This window comes from Cheilinus undulatus, linkage group 8 (genome assembly GCF_018320785.1).
Source record: "Cheilinus undulatus linkage group 8, ASM1832078v1, whole genome shotgun sequence".
NCBI classification, from domain to species: domain Eukaryota; kingdom Metazoa; phylum Chordata; class Actinopteri; order Labriformes; family Labridae; genus Cheilinus; species Cheilinus undulatus.
In genome coordinates this window covers 46,614,465-46,639,445 of record NC_054872.1, presented here as the reverse complement: position 1 = coordinate 46,639,445, position 24,981 = coordinate 46,614,465, and the positions used below count along the sequence as shown (strand labels likewise).

The 24,981-nt window shown below is 39.5% G+C and overlaps 1 protein-coding gene across 1 annotated transcript; it reads left to right on the top strand.

Annotated features, from left to right (window-relative positions):
• Positions 1-323: 323 nt before the first annotated feature.
• LOC121514186 lies at positions 324-24,981 on the top strand. Its single transcript, XM_041794287.1, has 10 exons — positions 324-375; positions 581-884; positions 2,334-2,488; positions 4,270-4,549; positions 6,179-6,327; positions 18,287-18,454; positions 18,660-18,945; positions 20,330-20,499; positions 23,005-23,293; positions 24,831-24,981. Exons 2-10 carry the CDS (start codon positions 658-660, stop codon positions 24,979-24,981), a joined length of 1,875 nt encoding a protein of 624 aa, XP_041650221.1. The 5' UTR covers positions 324-375; positions 581-657.

Sequence of the window (24,981 nt, the reverse complement as noted above, 5' to 3'; positions counted from 1 at the left end):
AAAAAAAATCTGTTTTCACATTGACATGATTGGCTACTGACTGTAGATTCATGAGAAAAAAATGACTTTTGGAAAAAGTGAAAGGTGTCTGAATACTTCCTGAATGCACTGAACAGGTGGGGCTCCTCCCTTTTTTTTGCTCATTTGCTGTTTTTTAACCATAGTTTTTGAAGCTTTTATGTAATTTTATGCACATTTGACTCTCAGGCTCTATAGTTTGTTGTAGTTCTGGACTGAAGACATTTCAAACAGTAGTAATGGTCATTTTATTGTTGTAGTTTTGTTAACGCCTGTCTGTATCAAAAGGAACCATGAAACACAGCACGGCTCTGCTCCTGCATCTCCTCCTGGGCTCATGTTCAGCCTACACTTACCGTAAGTACATTCTCCACATGAATTAGCTCACATTACAAGAAATCTGTGTGGAAACTCGTTATCTTGAACCTTTAATGTTACATTTGTTTGTTGTTACTGATATAAAAATGACTGATCTAATGTTTTACATTTCAGTCGGCGCCATGTTTAGTCTTTTACACTTTTGTAACACCTCTAATGTGAATTTCAAATGTTTACTCCATAGAAAACGTGGCCATACGTGGTAAAGCAACCCAGTCAACCCAGTATCTCCATGTATCCCAGGCTGACAGTGCATATGCAATGGCCAGCAACGCCATCGATGGAAACCGGGATCATAACTTCAACTCTGGATCATGTACCCACACTTCCACACAGACCAACCCCTGGTGGAGAGTAGACCTGCTGGAGTCCTACATTGTCATCGCCCTCATCATCACCAACAGAGGAGACTGCTGTGCAGAGAGACTCAACGGGGCCCAGATTCACATTGGAAACTCTTTAGATCACAATGGAGTAGCAAACCCACTGTGAGTGAATGTTGTTATGCCAACTTTACACCAAACAACATTTTTAGAGAATTTGCTGTCACAATTTTCTAAAGTTGAAATAAAACTTGGGCTGTGTTGGGGAACTATTACATTTAAAACTAAGATTACTGCATTACCTACTGAGAAACATACCTGTTAGAATAGTTTTGCCTTCTTTATTTGTTGTTACCATCAAGGCCGCCCATGAGGGGGGATAAAGAGGAGAGCTTTCTGGGGCCCAGCCAAATAGGGGGCCCAGGGAGGTCAGCAAAATCATGGTCCATATATATTTATGCCGTAATACAATAGAGCATTTTCAAAATATAAATGCATTGTCTTAAAACAGAATTAGCTTTTATTTGGTAATGTTAAGATTGACTGGCAACCACTCCAGGGCCTCTCGCCCAGTGACAACTGGGATAAGCTCCAGCCCCCCACATCCCCAGATAGGATAGGTGGTAAAGAAAATGGATGGATGGAAATGTTAACAATGTAGATGGGCACATAAAATTAATCCAATTTGAAAGAAATGTCAGATTTCAAGTCATGATGTGCAGAAATGTCAGGATACCAGAGACTAAAGTAGAAGGAACTGTTGTCACATTAATGGGAAATAATTTATTAATGGCAGAATAAAGGTAAAACTTGGCAAAAAAGTGTTGGAATTGGCAAAAAAGTGGGGAAAGTGTGTCAAAAATGTGTCTATAGTGGCAAAATTTGGCCCAAAGTAGTTAAAAATTGACTAAAGCTGGCAAAATGGGCAATAAAACAGTGAAAAGCAGTTAAAAGTTGGGAAAAATATGGTTTTAAGTGGCAAAAATGTACTTAAAAAGGGGTTTGAAAAATGGTAAAAGGCAGTGAAAAGTGTTAAAAAACAGTTAAAAGTGGCAAAAATCAGCTTAAAGTAAAGACAAATGGGTGGGTAATTGGTGTAAACCGATTGAAAAGTTGTAAAAATGGGTTAAAAGCATTGAAAAGGGGCCAACATGGGTAGCCAAAGTAGTGAAAAGGTTTAAAGGTAAAAATGAGTGAAAAGCATCAAAACTCTGTTAAATGTGAAAATAAATGTAGCAAAAATGAGCAGGAACAGTCATGAAAAGTGTTTAAACCATTGGGTTTTTCAGGGGCCCAAACTAGTTCTGTGGGAGGACTCGGTTACCCCAAAAGAGAAGTTGTCTTTTATTGAGTTACTTTACCGAAAAAGTGAAGTAAGATCAAATTACTTAAATTGTAAAACTAACACATTATGTTACTCATCAAAACAAAAGTAATCTAAGTACTTTAACAGACTACTTTGTTACACATTAAAAAACTAAGCAAAACTAAGTAAAAACTAAGTAACTAGCTAAAACTAATTTTAAAAAAAGATAGGATGGCTGATTGTTTTGTGTGTAAATACAACCTCGAGAAATCAAAGTCTTTCACTTCTATGCCCCTCCTCTCCTGCAGGGTTGCAGTGATCCCTCATATTGCAGCTGGAAGGTCTTCAAAAATTACCTTAGCCAAACCTGTGGAGGGACGTTATGTGACTGTGACTCTGACAGGACATGGAAAGATCCTTACCCTCTGTGAAGTGGAAGTGTACGGATACCGTGCACCAACAGGTGAGAATTTGAACCATTAATGTCACTGACCAGATAATGCAGCCTTATTTTCTATACAGCTGTGTTCACCATTTGAAATTATTTCACTTTACTGTCAAAACAAGCAACTTCATGAGATTCTCTAATGGTCTACATCACATCAGTGGTGTTCTGATATTTCGCTGGAGGCCAAACAAAGCAGAACTGGAGGCAAACACAGGAGCACAGAGTCTAAAAAATGGATTTGTTGCATTGTTGGATAAAAGCTATAATATTTATGGCTCAAAGCTGAAATTTGACTGTATTCATACATTTCAGTCTCTTGACTGGTGGAGACCTTGAGGGCAAAAGGAGTGTAGAACCATGGAACCTCCCATTGACCACTATGTGGAGCTAATTAACAATCATTAGCTAATTCATACAGTATTACTTTGCTTTATTATGATGATCATGGTCAGCTGTAACCTTGCAAAGCAGATGGATTCCCCCGTTTCTGTGTTTCTCACTGGCGAATCCATCTTGCAACAGTTTGGGCCCAGTTAGAAAGTGACTAACCTGACACGCCAGATGGATTTGTTTCACACATCCTTCTGGAAAAGCTTCAATAGGAAACATTTTGGAAAAGGCAGAGGATTTGAAAAAACTCAGAGTGTGATTGGATGAATGTTCTGTCTGTCACATGTCCACGGGCCAAACAGAGCAACAAAACACGTGACGTAGTCGCTATCGAGTGGCGCGTGCGCTGCTACCGAGGATTAACGCGAAACATGTCGACTATAGACATGTAAGTACTCAATTTCTGTCATTTTTGAAAAGAAAACAACTCACTGCTGTTCTTTGTTCTTCTTTTCATGAAGACATATCATCAAGTTATGATAAAACTGGCACTTTAGCAGCATCCACGCTAATCTCTTCCTCTATAACTGCACCAGCTCTTGCTGCTGCTTGTTTATGTCACGACACCGCCGTGCCTGAAAGTCCTTTCCCTCGTCGCTGATTGGTCCTGTCACCGTCTAACCGGGCCCAAACGGTTCAGATGGGAGCTTTGCGAGATGGATTTGCCAGTGAAAAACAAGGAAATGGGTGTATCCATCTGCTTTGCAAGGTTAGAAAAGTGACAGGATCAACCAGCGTTAAGGACCAGTACTTTCGGGCACTGCAGAGTCGTGACATAACAAGCTGTGACGAGAGGCCAGTGCAATTGTGGCAAATGAGATTAGCGTGGATGCTGCTATAGTGTCAGTTTCATCAGTACTTGACGACATTTGTTCAAAGAAGTACAAAGAACAGCAGTGAGTTATTTTCTTTTCAAAAAAAAAAAAGTCTACAGTCACCATGGTTGGCATTATGCAGTTCGCTATGGAGTTTACTCCTCGGTAGCGGCGCATCACGATAGCGGCTACGACTTCTCGTGTTTTGTTGCTCTGATTGGCACGTTAAGATGCGACAGGCAAAACGTTCATCCAATCACCCTCCGAGTTTCTTTTCAAGGACTCTGCCCTTTCCCAAACACCATCTATGGGAGGTTTCCCAGATGGATGTGTGAAACACATCCATCTGGCATGTCAGGTTAACTTTGCCTCTCCTTTGCTCAGTATGGGAGACTGCTCTGTTTGCACCAGTGTAAAGGTAAACACTGTGCCCCTAGAAACCTATGTCAGTTACTGACATAGTTTGATGCTTAAATGAAAATGAACTCATGATAAGTTTAACAAAGGCCTGCACAGATTTATTTTCTTGCACTGGACATCATGGGAAACTCGCTGTCAGTGCTGACATTTGCAACTGTCTTTCTAATGCAGGAGAGAATCTGGCACTACAGGGAAAAGCTTCACAGTCATCTCTATATTCCACTGGCTCTGCATATCTCGCCATAGATGGGAATCGTGCCAGCCAATGGATCCAGGGCTCCTGTTCTCACACAGGCAGTGATAATACCCCCTGGTGGCGACTGGACCTGGGCAAAACCCATAAAGTGTTTTCTGTTAACATAACCAACTACAGCAATTATCCCATGCGGATTAACGGAGCCGAGATCCGCATCGGAGAGTCCCTTGACAACAATGGCAACAACAATCCCAGGTACTAAACATAAAAATATGTAGGTTTGCTACTGGATGTGTGGATGTAGCTATAGTTGTAGTTTTGGTGGTAAAGATGTTTTTCTCCTGAGTGGCTTTGGCGTTAGTGTGAGTCCCTGACTGGCTCCACCACTAGTTAACAATGACTGTGTTTACACGGACCTGAGTATCCCGGTTATGAGTCATATCCCGGTTTTTATCATATTTGGGATACTGTGTTTACATGTGCACAGAGAAACCCGGTTATTCATATCCCTGTATACGTGAGAGAAAGTAGTATCCCGGTTTCTGATCACTGAATCATAGCTGCACAGATAGTTGATGTTATTTTACAACACCACAAAGTTAGAAATTTTAGAAAAATTAGATCACTGTTATTTTGGGTTTAAAACAGTGAAATGCGAGCATTATGCAGCAAAAATGGTACCCACCTCGTTCCAACAGCAGGAGAAAACAAAACTAATCTCATTTATAGAACGCTTGCTTATAAAGCATCTGCAGAAAAAAGAGACTGAGAGAATGGTAAGGAACAAAAGGGAGATCTCAAATGAATAAGCTTATTATAACTTCATATTTAAAATTTTTATCACTTATTAGGTGATTATTATTATTATTATTATTATTAAACACGACGAAAGTTTGGCAGAGACACCAAGAAATAGCGAAGCATCTTACAGTCGACTGACTTTCCGGGAAACGACTTCAAAATAAAAGTCTGTGAAAACGGGGCCAGCTCAAAGTGAGTCTTAAAAAGGCTACGCTTTTATTTTGGAAAAACACACCAGAAAAGTCATCGTTTCTAAACGTCAGGACTGGGAGGAGTTGACAGGCTGTGCAGATCACTTACCGAGTGCCGTATTTCCATCTTCAACTCACAGAGCTCTAACTCATGGCGTAAGCTGTCATCCTCAGTAAACTATGCTCATGTTTCATTCATGGCTGAAAATTTAAACTGTTGAGTTCACGTTTTATCTAAATATCAGAGTGTTTTGACTGCCATCAGATCACAGAATGATCCTCTACAGACACAGCCGCTAAACTGTCTCCAGGCAGAGATCAGCTGATCCTCCGCTGCCCAGACAGACGCAGTATTTATAGTATCTGAAGTTAAATTAAGTTCAATCAAAGTTGCGCCTGTGCACTTAAGTCTACAGCAGCCAGAAATACTGTGTATACATGGCACAGTATCCCGTTTTCTTTTGGAGTTCTCCAGGTAGCAAAAATGGGTTTCTCAAAAACGGGATACTGTAATATCCCGGTTTCTGCAGGTGTATACATGAACAAAGAGAAAATGGGATACTTAAGTCCATGTAAATGCAGTCAATGGTAACATCTGCCTGCTATGATTGGCCCTTAATGAATGTGACTGACAGAATTTTCATCCAATCATCCTCTGAGATTGCTGGAAAGGATCTCCCTTTCCAAACATCATCTACAGGCTGTTGCCCTGATGGATGTAAAATCAATCCAGTCATGCCATGGATAAGTCAAACATTCAGTCTGGTGCATCAGGTTTATATCAAATGCCATCTTTTGAAAAAAGCAGCACTTATTAAACCATGGCAGGATGAGTACCTTTTATAAAACTGGCCATTAAATGAGCTAATGATGTTTCCTTTACTATTGCTAGGTGTGCCGTGATCCAGAGCATGCCTGGAGGTTTCACTGAAAACTTCAACTGTAACGGGATGGACGGCCGCTACATTAACGTGGTCGTTCCTGGAAGAAGAGAGTACCTGTCTCTGTGTGAAGTGGAGGTCTTGGGATCCAGACTGGATTAGGTCCGGATCTTATCAGCACATAACCAACTATAATCTCACAAGAGTTTTATCTAAGATTTTTGTGTCTTTCTTAATTAAACTCGTTGCTTTGTTAATCAACACTTTCACAGTTTTAAGCCAAATTTCCATATTTCAATCAGGAGAGACGTCGTGAGTTTATCAATGATTTATTTTACAAGCTTTGGAAATATTTGAAAATGTGGGGAAAAAACTCCATCATTATGTCTTTGTGAATTTACAGACCTGCCAACGTTTACGCATTTTACGTACCAGGTACGCAATATGACACGTAAATACGCTGGTACAACTTGCCTCTCTAAACTATGCAAAAAGCTGCAGACGTGTGAGTTTGGAGGGAAATGTGCACTTCCCGTAGTCATGTCCGAGACAACATGGCACTGTACATGTAGACAGAAGAAGAGACGAGACTTTTCTTAACACCATACTTCTACCCTTATACAAGGCTTTTGCCATACATATGGACTTTACCTCTGAACTATCATCTGTTGCCTTCGTCTTTTGTTCAACATTATCAAGGCAACCGCTGTAGATGTAAGCAAAACCGTACCAACACAGAACAGGTTTTGAGCATCAAGCTTCCCTGCAGTGGATTCATGCGAGATGAGATTTTACGAGAATTGCAAGGCCTATGTCCAAAACTCCCTTCAATGGAAACGCATTCAAAGCGCAATTGTACTTAATAAAAATGTAAGAAATATCATTTTTATTTTGCAAAAAACTGTAATGAAACCCAGCTAGTGAGAGGACAGAGCGCTCAGTCTGCACAAACTTCTGATAAAAGATTAATTTATAAAACGATGCATTTTCTCTTCACTAATATTGTAGCTGCTGTTTGGTTAACAAGCCAATACGCGTCAGGTCCGATATGACACAGACAGCAGTGTGAGACGGAGAGATGAGGGAGAATGACAGGAGCACACTGCATAAATTTTGTGTGTATTGTTAGGGTAAAGAAGACACGATTTGGTGTATAACTGGGTTATACAATATGGCGATATTTACAAATTAAATTTAGCTTACATTAATACCAATATAAAAATGCATAGACCTAACACTTCAGTCCTTGAAACACAGTTAAAAGATGAACAAAGAAACATACATCAGTCTCTAGAACACATTTTAAAGTGTAAGTAACTAGGATGAACACAGAAAAAGACTTCAGCTGTTTGTTGGTCCTGCCTAAAGTAAAGAAAATGAATGATAAAAGGATTACAGCAGCAAATAACAGCATGATTGGGGCTCATTTGCTCCTCTGTCTGATCTATCTCAAGGTTTGATTTCCAAATCATATTGTTTTAATTGTCTTCAAGCACCAACACTTCTGTGAAGTCAGTCAGCTTCCTGCACGTTGCTCTTGTTTTGTGTCTGAATGTGGAAATGAACCGTCTCTCTTCTCTGCTGCACCCCAAAATTCTTAATGATTGGCTGTTAGCTTTGACATTAATGTAGGGCTGTAATTTAGGCTGTTTTGGTTTTGTTTTAAAGTACTTTCACTTCCTGAGCATATATTTTGGTTGCATGTTGGTTTTAGAGATGTAACAAACATTTTATATATTGTGCTACAGGTTTTAAATTTAAAAGCTTCCATGGACAGGTGTTGAAAATTAGCACTTTGCTATAAACACAGCAGTGCATCTGGGACCTGTGTATGATTAAATGTCACAGCATCAATGTTACTGTGTGTCCATGTCAAATAAATGATTAATGAATACAAAAGTATTTTTTTGTTCTGTGCTACAAGATTGTCAATCCACCAGTGCTATGTGTATGTGTACATATACAATATGTATATACTAAGGGTGTAACGGTACAGAAAATTTTCAGTTCGGTCCGTACCTCGGTTTTGAAGTCACTCTCACAGAATCTCACTCCTCCAAGGCTGACGGTTGAAGGTAAAATTGCTTTGATTCACAGAGCCCCATTGTTATTTTATTCATTGATTGATTTATTTCGGACATACAAAACAACAAAAAATGAAAAAAATTAAAATTAAAATTAAAAAAACCCAATTGAACAAATCAAAGTTCATCATAGTTTATCAAAGTTCATCTCATAAGTCCAAAAAAGGAGTAGGAAGAAGCAGAAGCTTTTCAAGTCCTACCCCCCTTACTGTACCTTAATACTGTCCACACATCAGTTCTTTTCCCAACCCCCAATCACCCACCCACCCCCTCCTTCATTCAGTCACTCACTCACTCACTCACTCACTCACACACACACTCATCCTCTCATCCTTTCATTTGTTCATCTGTTCTTCTGTCTCTCAAAGGCAAATAGAAACCTGCTTGTTGCCAGTTATATATCTCAGTCCATAAAGTTAACATTTACCAATTAGATACATACAATAGAATAACATAAATACCAATTTTTCATAAAGATTAATCGATAGTACTTGGCTCTCCCTCTACATTTTGATATTTTTTAAGAGTAGCTTTTTTGTAATTGATCTTAAGTTGTTTCACATTTTGACTTAATTTCACATGCTTTTCAAGACCATTCCAAAGTGTCACCCCACAGACAGAAATGCACATACTTTTTAGAGTAGTACGAACACTGGGTTGTTTTAAATTATGCTCCATCCTCAATTGTAATAATAAAAACTATCTTAAAGAATAGGAAATTCATAACTGGCTGGTTCCTCCTCATTACAGTAACGTTCTTGTTTGAACCTTTTCAAACACTTTGATTGGTCCACTGGACGACGTGCTGTCAGCGACACAGCTGCAGAATAATGTCAGCTAATGTTGTTGCCTATGTCCACTGTTGTTTTTTAGGACAACAGGATACTTTTATCTGGGAATATTCAGGCTGTTGCTGTCGTTTGCTGTGGTTGTGTTGTTGTCAGGACAGTGTGACAGGGAATTGTTCACTGGTTTCCGTCTGTGAGCTTGGCTCCACATGTATTCGTTCGGTACACGTCTGTACCGAATCGGTACAGTATGAATACACGTACCTTTACACCCCTAGTATATACACACACACATTCCAGTTAGTGAACTAATCCAGTGAATGGGGAAATTACTGTGTGTAAAGCAAAGGAGATGCAAAAATCTGCGAGAAATGCCGCACGACGCAAGTGGTACTCAAAATATTTTGCCAAGGTTGCCAGGTCTGAACTTGAAGGGTTAGTGAGGCTAACAGCAGAACAGGACACCCCTTTTATTGAGTCTTGACACTAGTGGTGGTGAAGGAAGGTGTAGGATAAGATGAGGACTGGACTTCTGAGGAGCTTGGCCCGGACACTGATGAGATGACGAGGACGTTGCGATGAAGGGATGCAGGATGGCAAGAGAAGCTGGACCTGAACACTGATGAGATGTAATGGAGGTAGCTGGAGTGGAGGAGGGTTTCAGTGGTTGCACTGAAACAGACTGACTTCAGAAGAGAGGAAACAGATTTTATAATATGACAGCAGCAGGATGTTGGATCGAGAGAGGTTACCGCGAGAGAGTGATTACTAATGAATAAATGGAAACTTAACAGTCTTCCTGCTTGAACTTATGCTAAGATTCATAATGATTGTATAAATACATACTGCCTTGTGTGCTCTTAGTTTTGACTGAGATTTGTGTCTGTCACCATAAAGACACTACTGAGCTTTCTTTATAAAATAGTTTGTACATTAAATTTGATAAATAAATCAACAGAACAAGTCCACATCCTACATTTATTCCTTCATTGGAACTGTCTGTTTTTCTGCCATTATACATGGAAGAAATGTTTTGGGTTTTATTTACATTTAATGAAGTCAAGCTCATGATGGAAGGCTAAATACTGTTACACTACTTATTGTTGTGTTATAGCTTTTAACTAAAAAAAAAACATGAATCTTGCAGTGCTGAGCATTAACAGCACTATAAATATATGGCTAACATAAAAGAGCAAACAGACTAAACAAACTCAGAATTTCAGAGTTTAAAAAGTTAGACATTTACGAGGAAAAAATAGCAAACTTTCTGAGTTTCAAAAGCCATAATTGTTGACATTACAAAGTCAAGAATTAAAAGTTTTTAAAATCCTGAATTTAAAAACAGTGTTAGGTTAAAAAATTTACAAGAAACCAAACAGAAAACAGCAGTTGGACTTTTGAATTTGCAACTGTATGATCTGAAAAATTATTTAAAAAGTTTTGGTCCATGTACTTTTATAACTTTTAAAGTAAAAAACATCTAGCATATTTTTGTCCTGTAAATTTATGACTTTTAAACTTGTCATGGTGGAAAAGCCCCATCAGTGTCAATGATGCCTTCATAGATGTGCAAGTTACCCATGCCATGGGCACTAATACCCCCACCAGCCGGCCTTAGATTTTCCTTGGGAAAGCTTGATTGATCCATCCTTCCATTATCACAGATGCTGGCTTTACCAACTTTGTGTCAATAACCATATTTATGATTCGCTCCCTCTTGAGCCTGGTTTATTCTGGACATTATTTCCAAAATATCTTGGGCCACAGCACATTTTTACACTATAGGTCAGTTTCAGATGAGCTCAGGCCCAGAGAAGTCAGCAGTGTTTCTGGATGTTGTTGATAAATGGCTTTGGCATTGCATGGTAGAAATGCATGGTAACACAACCTTGTGTTTACTGACAATGGTTTTCTGAAGTTTTCCCAAGCCCACATTGCAATATCCCCATTATCCCACTGCACTTTCTGCTGGCAGTGACACTTTTTACCAGCCTTTCTCCCTCATGCCGACTGGAGTCTGCCATTTACACTCCTCTCAGCTGTTTGGGTGAAACATTTACCTGCAGCAGCACTGCTGCCCCTGGGTGAGCATCTAGGAGGAGAGGGGCGTGTGCCAGAGGATAAGGTTACCACCCCAATCTGGTCCGGACAGAGTTATAAACATCCCATATAAACAAAACTACAGGGTACCGAAGTTTTAATCCAGTGTGTTGATACTAGGGATGCACGATATTGGATTTTTGCCGATATCTGATATGCTGATATTTTGAAACAAATTTTGGCCGATACCGATAATTAATTACATTTTTTCCCCTGTTATAAACACCAATTCTATCATGGACTACAATTTTTTTAAAATATCGGTTGTCAATTTTTGTACAAACTGACAAAACATTTGATTTTTATCAGAACTGAAGGATATATTTTTTTTTTTCAAATACAGCCATATAGTAATGACAAACTTACAGTAATGTCTTTGGATTACATGTGTATTACATGCTTACATGTATTTTTAACCATACAGCCAAAGTCATCTGCATTTTTTGAGGGCAATGAGCGGCAGCAAAATAACCTGCTTACTCTGAGCTCCACAGTGCAAAAAAAAGAAATAGCTTATACATTGAGACTGATTCTCCTTATTACTCAGCCAATTTGCAGGATGGCTCCCTGAGATACTCCTGACAAAGGGCTTTAAAAACAGCAACACAGATTCTTAAATGCAAAAAAATCTAGCTATAGTTCAGAGCTTAATTATAATTATAAATTTCTGAGACTCAAGATGAACAGAAATAAAACTTCAACTAAAGTAGTTCTCCTGATTCTGCTTTAAACAGCGCAAACTTACTAAGCAACCAAGTTTAATGGACATTTCACTGTAAACAGCTCTGTAACAAAACAGTGACAAAACATTTCCAATGCTGGACACACCTTCGTGCACCTTCGAGTGTGCACAGGAGACGGCACTCAGAAGTCCGTCATGGCTTTTGCCGTGTTTCTCGCATGTCACGTAGGACGACATGCACATTCTTTTTATTTCTATCTAAACATGTCATCAAAAGCGGCTGCAACTGCGGCTGCTGAGTGAGCACTCCTGTGAGTGTAGGACAGACTTTTTAAGAGTAAAATCCTCATCTACCCACGGAGGCAGTGAGGCTTAACGTGATGATGTCAATATATCCGTGGTGAAGCTAATATGTTTAGCTTTAATGAGGAGCTTCTCTACGTGACTGGAAACGAAGTTTTGCAGTTCAGGTAAGGCTATAAGCACCTGCTAGGCATAATGTAGCGGGGCTTTAAATGCATCACAAGTCAGTATATTCCACCACGCTGAAAGGCTGATTATCAAGAGCTATAAATTCAGTGATTTTCCTGTTCAGCTCCTTACCTTTGGGTGGTCACTGCTGTATTTTTTAGCTTTGTTGAATGACTTAAGTAGAGGCTGCTGCTGAGTTTTCCCTGGCATGAAGTTTTGCCAGTCTTTATAGTCCTTGTAGTCATCACGTTGGCGGTTTTTTAGATGCAAAATTAAACTGGTGGTGTTAAAGGCATGTTGTCGAGCTCCTCCATGCATCTGATATACTTTACAAGTGATGCAAACAGCTACTTTGCTGTCTTGTTCCCACACCTCAGACTTCTGCCACACAGCTGACATGTTGTTGATTGTTGTTGGCGCACGTCCGGCGTCATCGCATGCGCTTATTTATGACGTCATATTATCGGCCAAACACATCGGCGTAAATTTTACTATCGGCTGATACCGATAATTAACTTTTTAAGCTATTATCGGCCGATACCGATATACTACCGATAATATTGTGCATCCCTAGTTGATACCGTACTCAGAAAAACATTTACATAGCATATGTTTGATTTTTATTACATTTAAGTGTAAAATGTCGGATATTCTACCTTTAAGGATTATCTTGGAGTAATAACATTTGTGTTAAGTTACTCATTTAAATTCTTTTCTTTTGGTTTGTTTCAGTTGGGGTTGATTTGTGTAATCCCCCTGCTCTGTTAAGTCTAGCCCCAAAACAGCTAATTTATTGGGCCACTTGGATTGTGCAACTCATTTTTGATAGAAAGACTTTTATTGACAACTGCTGTTTTAAATATTGATCTGCTTTAATAAGGTTTGTCAGTTCTGTGGAAAACATATGTCTCTGTCCTAATGAGTACCGCACCTATGTGACCTTTTACCATTGAGTGTACTGGGTGCTCTTCTGAGTAATGTCCTGGGGATGAAATTCCCCCAAGTGGCGTTGTTGGACAAAATTAAACTAATCCCCATTTAAAAATATTCCTAAATAAAACAACTTTAAGAATAAAACAAATCCTAAACTAAGAATAATTCAACATACAAATTTTTTTTATGATAAAACTAAATAAAAAGCAAAAATTAAAACGTGTACACAAGCCCACCCCACCACACAAGGTAAACCCTTATATTGACTTGAATTACAAACACCAGTCACTTGAGGATAGCTCCCTACACATCAACCACTCACACAGTTCCCAGAATGAGGTGTTTAGTCGAGTCTAAGTGCAAAGAAAAGTCCACAAAGGTATGCTAAAGTCCAAGTTCTCAGGATAAAAGAAAAATAAGGCAAATCTTAGAGTCCTTGGGCGTATGTGAACGTATGTGTGTGAGAAAGAGGATTTAGCGATAGGGCTGAGTGTGAGTGTGCCTGTAAATTCAGGGCCTACCCCACTGGGTAGTGCAGCAGAACCTGTCCAGGGGTCACAGAGGTCTCTCTCTAGATCCAGGTAAGAAGGCTCGCCATGTAGCTCGCTGGACAGGTCAGCATGAAGAAAATCCAACATCAAATAAAAAAAGACCTGACCTGCCAACAGACAGGGTCAAAGAAATATCATGAGTTCTGAGTTATCGTTTATCTACTTTTAACTGTATTTAACATCATGAATTCTTAACATCGCACTTAAATTGCTATCAAATGCAGTAATGCAAATGAATGAACATTTAAATAACTTTTTCCAATAAAACATCATGAAATTGAACATTTATCTTTGGAGCATTTCCATTTTTAGTGTACAGACCTTAAACAGACACTTTAGTAGATTAAACAGCTTTAGCTGCTTTAAAATAACATTTTTCCCATAAAGTACAAAATCAAATTTATTCAACACAGTAAATACTTTTAAATGTAAACCATGTATTCAATAGAAACATTTATTTTTAGATATGTGTAACTGAAAGATGCTTCTGTGGATAAATACAGTGCTCATCACAGAGCAATTGCAAAAGAGCTAGTATTAAAAGGAGTAAAACAATGATAAACATGATCACCGATCTCTGGATAGGTTGAGCACAGACATAAAACATGGCAGCGCCCAGTAAAGCACAGGTTTTCTTGTTTCCAGCAGTGTTACAAAAGTCTTCATTTTTTTCACACACTCTGAAAAACATAAAAAGCTAATGGCGTTGAGATTTAAGCTAGCGCTAGCTTCGCGATACTAACATGCTAACGAATATTGAGTTAAACAAACTCGTTTGTACTTACTTTCAGCAGGGAACACTTTGTCAAGGGTTGGGTTGTCTTCTTAAGAGGCCGTTTTGACTTTATCTCCTGGGTTTGTCACACATTACCGTCATTAAATCCACTTCTGATAACTGTTCTTCCAGCGTGCTCTGGTTGCTGTCTGTCTCTGCCTGCATGCGCGGTTTTTCGCTCCGTCACACACGTGTTGCCTAGCAACGGGAAGGTGGAATTTACTGCTAGAAACAGGCTTCTGATTTGCTGATCCCCCAACCTTTCTTCAGCAGAATAAGAGCGCTTAATTTTTTTCATTTTAAATCATATTTCTTCTTTTAGGATTATTTTATTTGACTCCCCGTCCTGTACCGTATTCAGTTCAAAATTCTGCTCCTAGCTCACAATCCATCAATCTTGGTCCTCTTCCTTGTTTGTTTGCACGCTTGCTTTCTTGTGTCTTGTATCTTTTAAGCTTGCACAGTGTCTTTGAGGTTGTGAAAAAGTGTTCTATAAATGAAAATTATCTAAGCAATGCTGAGTATTGAAATAACTCATAGCAATAGCAGTCATGGGCCCCTCTATGTGGTTGGGCCCCAGAAAGATTCTCTCTTTATTCCTTCAATAGACAGCCTTATCTGGAGGTATCAGACTTCTCACATGAATGCATAAACTGATCAATAACCAGGTCATTACTTTTAAACAGCCTATATAAGCATTCTAGTTTGTAATTTTTTGCTATTTTTCTCATTTGGTCCTACACGCTTTCTGTAGAACTGCACGTTTAAATGAGGACACTATTAAAAGAACCGTATGTACATTTGCAAAACAGAAAATAAAACAAAGACGTGGTAGAAAACTTCATAGAAGGTTTCTTATCTGTGACCTAAATAACCAAAGTGTTATCAGACAAGGAAGCATGAAGTCACCTGTGGTTAATCATTAATAAACAACATTTTATAAGATGTGACTATAAATACCATACTGTGGTCAACGCTCAGTTATGATCAGCCTTCAACATTAACAGCAGCTCCTTGTCTTCTTCTGTGCTTTCTTTGCAAGAAAAGGTAGGTGGTTATACTCCAATAATAATGTTTTTAACCCTTTTTAAGCTTAAGAAATTAGCCTACAGATTGTTTAGGACTGTGGGACTGTATTACATTGCACTTCAAAGCGTCCATAGTAATTTAATACATTACCTTGTGCTAATTAAAACATTGTGATGCTTCAGTTATTTGTGTGTGTGTGTGTGTGTGTGTGTGTGTGCAAATTAATCAAATATGAAAATGAAATATCACATTGACATAAGTATTCAGACCCTTTGCAAAACACTTTAGATTTAACTCAGGTGTCTCCCATCTCTCTTGATCGTTGCAGAGACGTTTCTGCACCTTGATTGGAGTCCACCTGTGGCAAGTTAAACTGACTGGACATGATTTAGAGAGGCACACACTTCTCTATAGAAGGCATCACAGCTGACAGTGATATCAGAGAAAAAAACAAGCCATGAGGTCAAAGGAACTGCCTGCAGAGCTCAGAGATAAGAGGATTGTTGACAGGCTCAGATCTGAGAAGGGTGCAAAAAATTTCTGCTGCACTGATGGTTCCCAAGAGTACAGTGGCCTCCATAATGTTGGGTGTGGACATTTTTTTTGTTGTAGGACCTAGAAGCAGACACAGATGAGGTGATTTATTGTTGAGACTGGGGAGTGGCAGGGTTGTAAGCTGGCTGGTTGGTTAGGATAGAGCTAAGAAAATGGGTGATTCTGAAGCAGCTGGTTTTCCATTGTTGTTTTATTTGAGTTGTCTTGATGGCAGAATTTGCAGGATCTGAACACAGAGAAAAAGGCTATTAGAATGTCTGGAAGAATACAAAAATTTAAAAAGTAGAAAAACTCTGAATTTAAATTGAACGGAGCGGCCGTAATAGTCTGATGATGACTTGTGCTGAGACCAGGCTTCTTGTATTGAAGTAGACGAGTGGATGGAATGCAGGTGTGTGATCCTCATGATCAAGCCAGGTGCTTAATTGTTGATTGTGAGGTGTGGCACACATAGACAGACAGGGGACACGAGGGAAACAGAAAACAAAAACAGAAGGTAAACAAGGCTGTGACTCATAATTCTTAAATGGAGGAAGTTTGACACAACCAGGACTCTTCCAAGAGCTCAGCCAAACTGAACAATTGGGGAGACGGCCTTAGTCAGAGAGGTGACCACGAACCTGATGGTCACTCTGACTGAGCTCCAGAGATCCTGTGTGGAGACGGGATAAAGCTCCAGTAGGACAACCATCACTGCAGCCCTCCACTGATCTGAGCTTTATGGCAGAGTGGCCAGACGGGAGCCTCTCCTCAGTGCAAAACACATGAAAGCCTGCAAAGAACTCCATGTGAAAGCCGGGCATCCAGCTCTTGGAAGGGTCCTGGTTGTGCCAAACTTCTTCTAATTGACAATTCTGGAGGCCACTGTGCTCTTAGGAACCTTCAGTGCAGCAGAAATGTTTTGTAGCCTTCCCCAGACAATCCTGTCTCTGAGCTCTGCAGACAGTTCCTTTGACCTCATGGCTTAGTCTTTGCTTTCTGCATCGTCAGCTGTGAGGACTTCTATAGAGAGGTGTGTGCCTTTCTACATCTCGTTGAACCAGGTTAATTTACCACAGGCGGACTCCAGACAAGGTGTAGAAACATCTCTGTAATGATCAAGAGAAATTGGAGGCCCCTGAGCTAAATTACTGGTGTTGTTGCAAAGGCTCTGAAAGCTCAAGTCAATGTGATAGCCATCTTTTTTTAAACAGGCCTACATGACTCATATTTACCTTTCCTACACTATATAAAATATGAAACAATTTGTTGTGATTGGGATGCACATGTCTTTGACAATCTAATCATTTCTGCTCCTTCCGTTAAGTGTGCTGTGATTGTCTTTGCTTTCTGCATTGTCAGCTGTGAGGCCCTCTAGAGGTGTGTGCCTTTCTAAATCATGTCCAATCAGTTTAATTTACCAAAGATGGACTCTAATCAAGGTGCAGAAACATCACAGAAAAGATCCAGAGACATAGGCACCTGAGCTAAATTTTGAATGTTGTAGTAAAGCAGGGGTGTCAAACTCAAGGCCTGAGGGCCAAATCAGGCCCGTGGTACTGTTGTTCCCAGCCAGCGAGATCATATCATATTGCTGTTATAATTGACCTGCTGGTATGAGGTCTGCAGATTTACGACAGTATAAAAATGTAAGCTTAACCTTCAACAGGTGAAAAAGTAGAGTGAAAACATTCAGGTGCAAAGTCCTGAGGGTGGAAAAAAATCAATTTGTTTTCATTTCAGATTTTCAATTTTGCATCGCACGATAACATTTGTTTGACTTTTTATTTCATATTTTAACCTCTTAAATTCACAATTTTTACTTTTTACATCAAAGTTCAACCTTTTAAATTCACAGTTGTGAATTTAAGGTCATATTTGGACCTTTTCAACTCACTGTTTCAAATTTGATCTCACCCTTTGACCTTTAAACTTGCAACTTTGACTTTTTTTAATCTGATAACCATTTATGATCAGTGCTCAGTTAGTTTTTCCCAATTTTTTTTCTGGTGCAAATGACAATTTATGGTTAAATCTTGACCCTAGTATTTCCCGAATGCACTGTCAATTCTGAACAGATGGGGCTTCTCCCTTTTTTTTTGCTCATTTACTGTAACTTAACCACATATTCTTTGAAATGTTTATGTAATTTTACGGACATTTGACACTCAGGCTCTATAGTTTGTTGTAGTTTTGGACTGGAGACATTTCAAACAGTAGTAATGGTCATTTTATTGTTGCAATTTTGTTTTTGCCAGTCTGTATCAAACAGAACCATGAAACACAGCACGGCTCTGCTCCTGCATCTCCTCCTGGGCTCATGTTCAGCCTACACTTACCGTAAGTACATTCTCCACATGAATTAGCTGACATTACAAGAAATCTGTGTGGAAAATCATTATCTTGAACCTTTTACGTTACATTTATTTGTTGTTACTGATTTAAGAATGAATTATCTAATTTTTTACATTGAAGTCGGCCCCATGTTTAGTCTTTTACACCTTTGTAACACCTCTAATGTGAATTTCAAATGTTTACTCCAAAGAAAACGTGGCCATACGTGGAAAAGCAACCCAGTCAACCCAGGCTGACGGCGCATATTCAATGGCCGGCAATGCCATCGATGGAAACCGAGATCATGACTTGAACTCTGGATCATGTACGCACACTTTATCCCAGACCAACCCCTGGTGGAGAGTAGACCTGCTGGAGTCCTACATCGTCACCTCCCTCATCATCACCAACAGAGGAGACAGTGCTGCAGAGAGACTCGACGGGGCCCAGATTCACATTGGAAACTCTTTAGATCACAATGGAGTAGCAAACCCGCAGTGAGTGAATGATGTTATGCCAACTTTACACCAAAAAACATTTTAAGAGAATTTCTAGAATCTCTGAAGTTGAAATAGATCATGGGACTGGGCTGTGTTGGGGAACTATTACATTTAAAACTAAGATTTTGCCATTATCTTCTGAGAAACTAACCTGTTAAAATACAGTTTTCCTTTCTTTCTCTGTTGTTACAATCAAGGCCGCCCATAAGGGAATAAAGAGGAGAGTGTCCTGGGGCCCATGGAGGTCAGCAGAATTATGGTCCACAGTGAAGTTAAGCTGTGATAACCATATGTCTCATTTAAACTGACTAATATCCACTTCTATCAAAGCAACAAAAAATGCTGTAGTACAATATGGCATTTTCAAAATACAAACCCATTTTCTTAAAAAAGAATTAACTTTTATTTAGCAGTGTCAAGATTGACTGGCGACCGGGATGGATTGATGGATTAAACTAATCCATTTGGAAAGGAATACCAGACTTCAAGCCATGACGTGCACAAATGTTAGGATACCAGAGACTAAAGTAGAAGGAACTGTAATCACTTTAAGGGGAAAATAACTAAATAATAGCAGAATAAATGTGAAAATTGCAGTCATGAAAAAGGGGTTAAAAAGTGGCACCAAATAATAATTTTAATATCAGAATCCAATGATAGCTTGACACACTTTTTAATTTCAAAATGAGGTAACCATTAGCCGGGACACTAGCCTCAATGCTACAGATCCAACACACATTCACTTAAACTATCAATATTTCACAACTGGGGAGGGCCCCCTACTGGGTTTTTCAGGGGCCCAAGCAATTCTGTGGGAGGCCTTGGTTACACCAAAAGAGAAGTTTTTTTTAAGTAATTAGGAAGTTTGATGAAAAAGCTAAGTAAGATCAGATTATTTAAATTGTAAAACTAACACACTGCATTACTCATCACAACAAAAACTAGAATGGCCATCTGAGGCGGCAGACTTAAGCAGCGCCACCGAGGAACTCACGCTCCCATTGATTACTGTGGTGTTCAAAATTTCGAAGTCCGAGAAAAAACTGAACAGGTGCACGGATCATCACCAAAATCTAATTGATTCTCCTCTGTCACCATCCCAGTATTCCCTGAAAGTTTGGTGAAGATCCGACTTTCCGTTCTTGAGTTATGTTGTACACATACAAAGAAAGAAACAAACAAAGATACAGAACCCTTCACATAACCCCCTACCGATTTCATTGGCATGGGTAAAACAATCTGAGCACTTCAACAGGCTACTTTGTTACACACTAAGTAAAAACTAAGTAAAAATAAAAGAATGTCTGATTGTATTGTGTCCCAGTGAATATGACCTTGAGAAATCCAAGTCTTTCACTTCTATGTCTCTCCTCTCCTGCAGGGTTGCAGTAATCCCTCATATTCCAGCTGAAAGGTTTTTAAAAATTCCCTTAACCAAACTTGTGGAGGGACGTTATGTGACTGTGACTCTGACTGGACATGACAAGATCCTTAGCCTCTGTGAAGTGGAAGTGTACGGATACCGTGCACCAACAGGTGAGAATTTGAACCATTAATGCAGCCTTATTTTCTATACAGCTGTGTTTACCATTTGAAATGGTTTCACTTTAATGTCAAAACAAGCAACTTTGTGAGATTCTCTAATGTTCTACATCACATCAGTGGTGTTCTGATATCAGCTGGAGGCAAACACAGGAGCACAAAAGTCTAAAAAATTGATTTGTTGCATTGTTAGATAAAAGTGATAATATTAGTGACTCAAAGCTGAAATTTGACTGTATTCATACATTTCAGTCATTTGACTGGTGGAGGGCTTGAGGGCAAAAGGAGTGTAGAACCATGGAACCTCCCATTGACCACTATGTGGAGCTAATTAACGATCATTAGCTAATCATGACAGAAGGTTATTTGCAGCAATGTCTTAAATACATCCATTTATGCTGACTTTATGATAGCTATAACATATGACTAAAACAAATGCAGACATTGCATGGTTCACATCAGAGCTATCCAATCTGCTCCATGAACGGAACCTAGCATGGGCAAAGGCCAGGAAATCTGACCTCGCCTTGGACTGGTTGGTTTTCAGGCATTTGCGCAATGCGTGTACAGTGGCAATTAGAAAAGCCAAAGCTGATCACTTCCTTTCAAATACCACAAATAATCTGAACAATCCAAAAAAAATTCTGGAGTACCATTAAATCATTATCTGAGAAAAATAAAGCTACTGAGCTACCGCCATGCATTATGAAGGACAGACAAAATATTACTGAGAAGACTGAAATGCTTGACTGTTTCAACAAACATTTTGATTCCTCTGGTTTTTTGTTTGCATCTCCTCACTCTTCTCAAAATAGTCCTCCTTTTGTGGATCCTGCTGGTCAGGTTTTATCAAATCGACCTTTTAGCTTTGCTGAAATTTTAACTTCTCAGGTACATAAAGCCCTCAGGCAGTTGGATTCAACAAAATTTGCTGGCCCAGACAAATTGGAGCCATATTTCCTAAAAGTGGCTACTGATTTTATTGCCCCACCCTTGACACACATTTTGAACCTTTCTCTGGCAACTAATGTTATTCCTGCAGCCTGGAAATCTGCCTTTGTTTCCCCCCTGCTAAAAGGCGGTGATCCCACCATTTTAAATAATTACAGGCCCATTTCTAAGTTATCTGTCCTGGCCAAAGTCTTAGAAACTTTTATCAATGAGCAACTAAAGGAATTTTTTGACAACAACATTTTAGCAGCATCTCAATTCAGTTTCAGGAAGAAACATAGCACAACTTCTGCTACTTTTAAAGTTTCTAATGATGTTACTGATATTTTAGATCATCAGCAGCATTGTGCAGCCCTTTTTATTGACCTGTGAAAGGCCTTTGACACCGTTGACCGTTGTCCAATCAATCAGTCGGCTGGTTTGAGAACTACCTCCAAGGTAGGACACAATGTGTGCAGGTTGGGGGAACTACCTCAGGTACACTTTTTCCAAAGGTGTGCCTCAGTCTTCGGTTCTAGGTCCCCTTTTATTTATTCTTTGTATCAACAGTATAAATCATAATGTTTTTGATGGAAATTTCCACTTTCATGCTGACAACACCATAATGTATTGCTCTGCACCCACTCCGGACCAAGCTTTGATGCCGTTACAAACTGCTTTCAATACAATCCAACAAAATTTTTATGGCTTGAAACTGGTTTAAATGCAGACAAAACAAAAATGATGCTGTTGTCCAGCAAAAAATCAAAGCCTCCAAATCTGCCATCAATCAGCACCCTCGACAGGATGCAGATTGAACTTGGATCCCACTACAGATACAGTATCTTGGTATTTTAATCGATGAAGCTCTAACTTTTACTCCTCACATTCAGCAGTTTGTAAAAAGGTAGAAGCTACAGTTGGGTTTATATTTCAGAATGAGATCCTGCTTTTCTTTTGAAGCCAAAAAGAAACTTGTTGCTGCTACTTTTCTGTCTGTGCTTGATTATGGTGATGTTTTATACAAGCATGCCTCAGCTCAAAGCCTGCATGTGCTGGATACTGTATATCATGGAGCTTTGAGATTCATCACTTGTTTTAAAGCAATCATTCATCACTGCTTGCTTTATTCTTGTGTAGGGTGGTCTTCCTTGTCATCATGCAGACTAAAACATTGGTACTTTTTCGTTTATAAGTGTATCCTAGGTCTGCTTCCCTCTTATCTCCTCACCTACATTGTATGGAAAATACAGGAACTCGGGATCTTCGTTCACAGGATTTTATATTACTGTCTGTCATTACTAATGATTTGGAGGCAGATGCATCTGTCTGCAGATGTTTTCTCTGATGTTTGATGTTTAGAATCCTGGAGGTAGTTGTTACGTATGTATAGTTGTTGTTTTGAGGTGTAATATGTGCATTTGTGTCTGTTGTAATCATGTAACTGTGTTGCTGCCTGTCTTGGCCAGGACACTCTTGGAAAAGAGATTTTTAATCTCAACAAGTCTCTTCCTTGTTAAATAAAGGTTAAATAAAATAAAAAAGATAAAGACATGAGTCCTACATATATTTGCTTTTTTTTAGGAGAGAACCTTGCACTCAGAGGAAAAGCCACACAGTCATCACTTTATGACATGTATGGCAATGCATACAATGCCATTGATGGGAATCGGCACAGTGTCCGGAGTGATGGGTCCTGCTCTACCACCAGGCAAGAATTTAGTCCCTGGTGGCGACTGGATCTGATAAAAACCCATAAAGTGTTTTCTGTTAAGATCTCAAACCGCAGAGATGGCCGGTACTCCCCACGACTGAACGGAGCAGAGATTCGTATTGGAGATTCTCTTATCAACAATGGCAACAGCAATCCCAGGTAGGATTTTTTATTATACATTTATGAAAAACAAACAAAAATACAGGAAGTATCACATTGACATAAGTATTCAGACCCTTTACTCAGGACTGAGTACAGACAAAATGAGGATACATAATTACAATAGAAGTGGAAAGAACTAAGTTGTGTTTGAGCTAAAATGTCATTATTCAGTCTGTAACATCTATTCTATATCCCTACAGTTTCCTCATATTCAAAGCTGCATTTATTGATGTTTCCCATCAAAACTAAATTTTCCTATCTTTTATGGGACATTTGAACATATCATACCATATAGGATACAGTCGTCTAATTTACTGAGGTTACCTGAACACACCATATTTTCTGTCTTTCAGGTCATAAAGTTTGATAATTAACTTCAGTTCTGTCGATTCTGGCACTGATTTCTACACTGGGTTAATCTTTTTAACAAACAGGACTTGTTGTAAAGTTTGGGGGCACTTTTTAGTATTTGTCTGCCCACATGAGGAATAAAACTGCCTCGGGCTCTCCTAGCTCACAGTCTTGTCCTGTCATCTCCCAACTCTCACTCCCTCTTGTGTGCAGGGGGGTGAGTCCCTCAGTCACACCGGGAAGGTTGTAGTCATCACGGGGAAGAGGAGGAAATTACACGTGAATTGAAGCTATTCGTTGTTTTAGCAGATGCTTCTCCTTATTATCACATTAATGACGTTGAAGAATAGCAAGTCAGAGCTGGTCTCCTAAGCAAGACCAAGACCTTTAAAATGTGGCCTCCAGACCAAGACCGGTCTCAAGTACTACAACACTGCCTTGTCTTGATCACCTCTCTTACTGGTAGGCCACTCTTGATTGCTCAGTTTAGAGTTGAGGCCAAACAGTTCAGACCAGAGTCTCTTTTTTGTACAGGTGTTTTTTGTTTTGTTTTGTTTTGTTTTTTCTTCTTTTGCATTCAAAGTGGGCTTTCATGTGTTCTGCACTGAGGAGAGGCTTGCATCACTCTGCAATAACACCCAGATCAGTGGAGGGCTGCAGTGATAACTGTCCTTCTGGAACTTTGTCCCATCTCAACACAGGATCTCTGGAGCTCAGTCACAGTGACCATTGAGGTCTTGTTCACCTCTCTTACTAAGGCCACTCTACCCTGATTGCTCAGTTTAGCTGGGTGACCAGCTCTCAGTAGAGTCCTATTCTGCATAACTTCTTCAATTTGAGAATTCTGGAGGCCACTGTGCTCTTGGGGACCTTCAGTGCAGCAGAAACTTTTTTGTAACCTTCCTCAAATCTGTGCCTGTCAACAATCCTGTCTCTGAGCTCTGCAGGCAGTTCCTCTGACCTCATGGCTTGGTTTTTGCTCTGATGCATCTTCAGCAGTGAGGCCTTCTATAGAGAGGTGTGTGCCTTTCTAAATCTCGTTGAACCAGGTTAATTTACCACAGGTGGACTCCAAACATGACTCATATTTACCTTTCCTACAGTATATAAAATATGAAACAGTTTGTTGTGATTGGGATGCACATGTCCATGACAATCTAATCATTTCTGCTCCTTCCATTAGGTGTGCTGTGATTGAAAACATGCCGGCGGGTACAACTGCTGAATTCCAGTGTAATGGGATGGATGGTCGCTATGTTAACATTGTTATCCCTGGTAGACAGGAGCACCTGACCCTGTGTGAGGTGGAGGTTTATGGCTCTGTCCTGGATTAG